Here is a 7,334-nt window from a genome sequence, read left to right on the forward strand (position 1 = left end):
TTCTCTTATTGTTAGTCAAATTAACCAAATTACTGAGAAAGTCACCTTTTGTTTGTAATGGCTCTTGGTGCCTCTGCCCCAGTCTTTGAGTAGTTATGCTGATTGGATTAGCACCTATGCATTTGAATGACACTGTTATGCTGATGAGATCAGGGCTGGAGAAATTCCGGTAACGGGCTGATTCCTGTATTGCATTTGCATACTTTGTTTAGATTGTCGCCACCTCTACTGAATGAATCCCGCCCCCTTAAAATGTATATAAACTCTACTGTGCTGAGCTATAGTCAGACTTGGATGACTGCAGCGACGCACAGCGAGTCCTCAATAAAGAGTGACTTCTGTATGAAAGATATCCCAACGTCTCCTGGTTTCTGCTTCGACGAGGAAAAAGTTTCCTACACCTCTTTCACAGAAATTCCGGAAAATACATGGATAATGATTGATTTGTTCCGGGATCGTTTGATTGTTGTTCATTCACACTGCCAGTGATTTTCCGGAATCTGTGTGTGCGTTCACACACATCCCGTAAAGACACGTGATATTACGATGTGACATGTAATGTGACCCGTTCTGTTTCATTTAAGCTGGCAAACGATCAGCGCCGATAGTGAGGAGCTACCTGATCTCTGCTTCATTACAGTTTGCACATATTTTTTCATTGCGAACGTTGATCTGCCTTCAAAACACCCGGTAAAAGAGTCGCACGATAACGTGCATTATCACTACGACACACCCTTTATGGCATTGGTTCTGGCTTTTGTTCACACAGAGCTCATTGCGGGACTGAACCCGGCAATGTTACTAGGTCCCCAACCCGGAAACAATCCCGGGATGTGTTTGCGTTCACACAGAAGGCCCTCCGGCAATTTGCCGGGACCAACGTGCAGTGTGAAAGGGGCTCGAGTGTCTCTAATGCCATCTGGTGGGGAAAAATGACATAAAATTGCATTTTATGATTACAGCCACTAGAGGGGCCTATAGAATGGAGATTCTTAAATAATAATGAATAATTAATTAATTAAATAATAATAATTTATGTATTTAGCAGACGCTTAAAAGCGACTTACAGTGCATTCAGGCGGCAAGTTTTTTTACCAGCATTTGTGTTCCCTGGGAATCGAACCCACAACTTTTTGCGCTGCTAACACAATGCTCTACCACCGAACCACAGGAACATGCATAATATGTAATAATAGGAACATAAATGAGCCAAACAAGTGAAATCTTTAAAAATACACCAACTTGAGGCTTCATTAAGCTTTCAGATATATATCAAAACATTAAAACAAACTATATTTTGAAGAAGAAAAAATTAATTGATACTGAATTTTAATCCAAACATATGCATATTCATACGGCTTCATAAATATGTAAAAAATATAAAATCAATAAAAAAATTTAAATATGATATAAACTCATTGGTCTCCACCCATCACTCAAATTTAACTGTGTTAAGATAAACACAATAACACTATTATATTAATACTATTATTTAACTACTCAATCTCAGAAAATATTGAGATATATATTTTTGTCAATATCGCTCACCCCTAATATATTTATCGTTTTGTTTAGAAAAATGTTTAAATAAATATGAGAAGTGCCCTTTTTTCCACTTGAGCCCCTGCCCCTCAAAATGTCTGTGCATGTCCCTGGAGCACACACAAAAAATTTGAGTGGATTCGAGGATTCTATGTGGGTGTAATAAAAAAAAAAAGTAACAAAAGTGTCCCTCGCTGGTCATTTTGACCCAGCCATAGAAATGAATGGAAACAGCATTTTTTTTAAATATACAAAATCTGACACAATCCAGAAAAGATGCATACCCAAACAAAGGCTGAGACTGCAGAATGTCCCCAATGCACAAAAAAACTCACATACCCACACACGGCACACACTCTCCCATTGAAACACATTATAGCATTTATGATATATCTGCTGGGAAATGACTGTCATTTTTAATTTATTTTTTACTTAAACACTTTGCTGAAGTAAAAGTATTTTCACACTCAAAGCACATGTACTCTCTCACACCAGTATGTATTTTCTGATGTTCTAGATGTGAACAACTCTTTCCAAACAAAGAACATGAATGTGGCCTCTCCTTTGTATGAACTCTCAGGTGTTTATTCAGGACTGAAGCTCTCAAAAATGTTTTGCTGCATTGATCACATGCGTACAGCTTCTCTATAATGTGGATGTTCATGTGATCCTTAACGGTTGATGATTGTGTGAAACTCTTCCCACATTGATCACAAGAGAACGGCTTCTCTCCAGTATGCACTCTCATATGCTCTGTAAGGTTTCCTTTTATTGTGAAGCTCTTCCCGCACTGATCACATGTGTACGGTTTCTCTCCAGTGTGGATCCTCTCGTGTGTTTTCAGGAATCCTGACTGAGTAAATCTCTTGTCACAGTTTGAACATTTATACCGTTTTTCTCCAGTGTGGATGTTGATGTGTTTCTTAAGGCTTGATGATTGTCTGAAACTCTTCCCACACTGATCACAAGTGTATGGTTTCTCTCTGCTGTGGATCCTCTCATGTGTTTTCAGGATTCCTGACTGAGTGAATCTCTTGTCACAATGTGAACATGTGTACGGTTTCTCTCCAGTGTGGATATTGATGTGTTTCTTAAGGCTTGATAATTGTGTGAAACTCTTCCCGCACTGATCACATGTGAACGGTTCTCTCCAGTGTGGATCCTCTCGTGTGTTTTCAGGAATCCTGACTGACTAAATCTCTTGTCACAGTGTGAACATGTGTACGGTTTCTCTCCAGTGTGGATATTGATGTGTTTCTTAAGGCTTGATAATTGTGTGAAACTCTTCCCGCACTGATCACATGTGAACGGTTCTCTCCAGTGTGGATCATCTCGTGCATTTTCAGGTGTGTTGATCGACTGAATATCTTGTCACAGTGTGAACACTTGTATAGATTTTCTCCAGTGTGGATTTTCATGTGATCCTTAAGGCTTGATGATTGAATGAAGCTCTTTCCACACTGATCACATGTGTATGGTTTCTCTCCAGTATGAACTCTCATGTGAACATCAAGATAATATTTGCTTGACAAACTCTTTCCACACTGAGTGCAGGTGAAACATTTCTTGGCTCTTCTTTTCTTTAAATCCTTCGCTTTGGTTTGAGAGCAACTCAAACGTTTTTCTCCAGGTTTCTCCTCAACTTCACTCAGTTCTTCATTCTCCTTGGTTTCTTTAATCAACTCTAAATTAAAAGTAAAAGTAAATTTTCAGTAACTCTCAGTAACTCTGGTGAACCCAGATGTAACAGTGTAAAAGTAGACAATTGCTATACCACATTTTGGTCATTTTGATGCAATTTTGTAAATTATACGTCACTGAAACTTGCCATGAATAAGATAAAAATAATAATAATTGGAATATCAATGTAAGACATTATAGGCACAGAGAATAAACTTTGTTTATTAAAGACCTGTTTGCTCTTCAGAATCTTCGGTGTTTCATTCTGCAGGGTTTGCGGCAGGAGCTTCACCGAATATGAATTTCTGTGTGGAAGAAGCAGATTTGCCAAAAATCAACAATACAATATAGCTGCAAGCAGCAATTACAGGGCCAAGCACTACAGAAACAAGCATCAGACCAACTGCAGCAATGAGTAATTAGAACCATTTTAAGATGATTTTAGTCAAAATGGCAGAAAAATCATAAATATGACAGTAGTAATACTGGCTTATCGCTTTTGACCAATAGGTGGCGCTGTTATCAAATATATGTGGTGTGTTCTGTGTGAGGTGACAATGGCACACATAAAGTCTGGTGTCAACATATCAAAGCTTTGCAGAGATACAGCCTCAAAGTAATTTTGGCATCATGCCTCAACTTTGTAGCGGTGCCATATCCAAAAACATTTTTGTCTATCGACACGAAATACATAACTATTTTGCCAGCACGGTCTGCAGATGATCTGATTTGATTTTTGTTAAAATCGTTCCAACAGTTCAGGAGGAGTTCGAAAAAAAAAGGTTTAACAAATCAAAATGGCGGACAGGAAAACGCTTACCATGGCATAATTGGTATGTCTGTTGTCGGCATGACCCAATTAACATTTTTAGACCAGTTTCATTACAATCAAAAGTTATAAGCATTTTTGGAAATTTCATAATGGTTAATGAATGGTTTATTACTTTTGACCAATAGGTGGCGCTGTTACCAAATTGATGTGGCCGGGTCAGTGTGAGGTGACAATGGCACATACAAAGTTTGGTGTAAAAATGTCAAAGCTTTGCAGAGATACAGCCTCAGATGCAGTTTGGCATCTTTCCAGCAAATTCGTTGATGCGTTAAATGATAACTGTTTCGTATATCGACATGAAATCCATAACTTTTTGCCAACTTATTCTGAAGATGATCCAAGTCAAATTTGGTGAAAATTGGACCAACGGTCTAGGAGTTCGAAAAAGTAGGTTTTCAACATAAATCAAAATGGCGGACAGGAAATTCAGCCAATTATGGCATAATTGGTATTGATGTCATCTTGACCTGATCCAAGGAATCTATCAACATCAGTCTCATTACAATAGGCTATTGTAAACAAAAGTTATTAGCATTTTTAGAAATGTCATTATAACTTTTGACCACAAGGTGCCGCTGCCCCCAAAGTTTTTGTGTACCATCAGGGCATGGTGACGAAGATGCATACTGTGTTTCTTAACGATATGTCAGTGCGTTTGGCCGATGCCCAAAATGGCTGACATGAAATTGTGTATGGTTCGACTCAGCATGCTCCATCGAATCTAAAGAGACCCGTTTTGTGATTTTTGGTCAAACCATTCAGAAGTTATAAGCAAAAATAGCTTAATATTTTTCATATCTCCTGACCACTAGGTGGCAATTAGCCAAAGCACTATCAGGTAGCCTCAGGTCATGCTTGTTATAACACACCCCCAAGTTTGGTCTCAATACGCCAAACCGTTGCGAAGATATAACCTCACATCCATTTTTGTGTGATTTTCATATAATTTTTTCATATAATTATTTGAGAATGGTTGGATGAATCAACTTGAACTCCATACATTTTTGCCAGCATGGTCAGAAGATGATCTGAGCCAATTTTGGTGAAAATCAGACAAACAGTCTAGGACGAGTTCGAAAAAGTAAAATTTTTACAAACTACACCTTACGTGTTTAATTCAGTTGCATTTTGGAGTTCATTTGACTTGGCATGAGCAAAAGTTAAAATATGATCCTTCTGTGCCTTACGGTTCAAAAGTTATTAGCATAAACATGATTGAACATTTGGACAAGTGGTGGCGCTACAGAGTTTGAGTCAGAGACTACAAATTTGCTGTGGATAATGTTGAGACTGTGCTCTATCTGTGTGCCAAATTTCATAAATTTCCCACAAGCGGTTCTATGGGCTGCCATAGACTTCCAGAGCGGCCTAATCAGTTACCATGTTTTTAATTAATTTACATATTTAAGCATTTATGTATTAGAAGCAGAAGAGACCAGAGCCTTACAAATACCAAGTGTTGTCTCTTTATAAATCATTACATTACTAAATGAAAAGTATTAAAGTAAGTGTACAAAGAGCACATCAATATAAAATGCTCATTCAGTAACACTGCACATGTGCTAAGTAACTATACACTAGAGCAAATAATATATAAATAAGGTTTGATTTCCTAAATCTCTAGAACAATAAAGTGATTAAATTAAAATGTTATAGTTGTATATACCACAAAGCAAAATTGTAATATTTCCAGCATTTCGACACCTCCGTAAGGATGCATTTAACTCAACAAAGCGGAATATGATAAAGAGTGCTTAAGCGCTCAGACCTGATGATGAAGGATGAAGCTTTACTTCTTGAAGCTCTGCAGAGATGATCTGAGACAAAGCTGATGAAAATAATAATAAAAGAACAACAGAATCACATCTGGTTCATCTTGATCCCAGTTCAGTTTTCCTCAAGTTTTCTCCATCAGAGTCATGAGAAACTCCACCTCACTGATCTACTCAGAGGTTTTCAGTTCAACGCTCTGCTCTTCTCTAAGATCAGGAATCAAATGCATGACATGAGTAATGAGTATCTACCCAGAATCTGCACTGGAGATGAGAGGAGTGTATTTATCAATGTCTCCACCTGCAGATACTCAAACCACAGTGGGCGGAGCTTCACTGATGATGTGTTGCAGTGGGTGGAGCTTCACTACCAATGAACATGCGGGAGGAGGAGCTTATTTGACAATTATGTTATCACTTCTCTGCTTGCGTTCCTTTGAGCAATAAAACCAGTGATATCAGCCTTGGTTGCCATGGAACCAGAGGCCTGTTCTGCTTTCCTGAGGTGTTACGCACTTCGGGGGGAGGGTCCGTAGGTCATCATATGGCTTGTTAACTGAGGGGTGTTACACAGTATTTGTTAAATCAAATGAAAAATTGTGTGTTTGATTGGTCCAGACGCTATACTGTCATGCATAATGTACGGCATTAAAAAGTTTTAAAAGTGTGAAATAATTGAAATAAAAATGGAACAATTAATAATTTGAATCATAATTTAAGCTGTAAATAAGAAAAATGTATCCCATCCTACAGAATTGTCAAAAACGTGATAACTGTCAGAATGACTGATTTAGGCTCGCCAACTGTGCCGACGCTCCCCTCTGGGCTCCCATGGTTCCGAATGGGCTCAGCCCTCCCCCCGCGCGTTTGTCAGAGATTAGTGATGGGAAATTCGGATCATTTTACTAGGGATGCACCGGCTGACTGGTCATAAATCGGAACCGGCCGGTTTTTGCTTATAATGCGCGATCGGCAACGGTTTTTTGTATTTTTTTCGTCCGATTTTTCCGGAAGTGTGCACCGAGGCGCCAGCAGAAAAAATACCACGCAGAGCAAGCTCACTGTTGGCGATGCACGATGGAAATGCAGAGCTACCTGTCTGAGGCACAGATACCAAGAAGCGAACAGCCGTTGGTGTATAAATGCATCTAAGGTCAGATAACATTGTAATTTTCTCAGAATATACATTTAATATTAGAGTCATTTGCCAATGATTTCGAAATGATTCGTTCCAAGCAAGTTCGGGGGAAACCCCTCCCTTCCATAAGCCTACTCTGCTCTGATTGGTGAGCTGGCCAAGCCTGCTGTGATTGGCACAGAGAGGAGTCCTTGAGCAAGTTAGCGAGCGCTACCATTGACAAAGCACCTTTGTAGTGATGGGAAGTTCGAATCATTTTACCGACTCAGACCTTTGAGTCTCGTTCAGCAAAATGAACGAATCTTTTTTTCGAGTCATTTCAGTCGTTTCGTTCATTTTAGCAAAATATAATTAAAATGTTACGTGTTAC

General features: G+C 38.8%; 1 protein-coding gene across 1 annotated transcript in view; it reads right to left on the reverse strand.

Annotated features, from left to right (window-relative positions):
• LOC107575201 (gastrula zinc finger protein XlCGF8.2DB-like) overlaps positions 1-4,088 on the reverse strand; it is a 20,921-nt gene extending 16,833 nt beyond the window's left edge. The window contains exons 1-4 of the mRNA XM_016261619.1: positions 4,043-4,088; positions 3,161-3,226; positions 2,704-2,909; positions 2,053-2,620 (exon numbers count right to left, since the gene is read on the reverse strand). Coding sequence (XP_016117105.1) covers positions 2,053-2,620; positions 2,704-2,909; positions 3,161-3,226; positions 4,043-4,088 — 886 coding nt within the window. The remainder of the gene's footprint in view (positions 1-2,052; positions 2,621-2,703; positions 2,910-3,160; positions 3,227-4,042) is intronic.
• Between the last annotated feature and the right edge of the window lie 3,246 nt (positions 4,089-7,334).

Source organism: Sinocyclocheilus grahami, unplaced genomic scaffold (genome assembly GCF_001515645.1).
Source record: "Sinocyclocheilus grahami isolate Dianchi unplaced genomic scaffold, SAMN03320097.WGS_v1.1 scaffold2507.1, whole genome shotgun sequence".
NCBI lineage: Eukaryota > Metazoa > Chordata > Actinopteri > Cypriniformes > Cyprinidae > Sinocyclocheilus > Sinocyclocheilus grahami.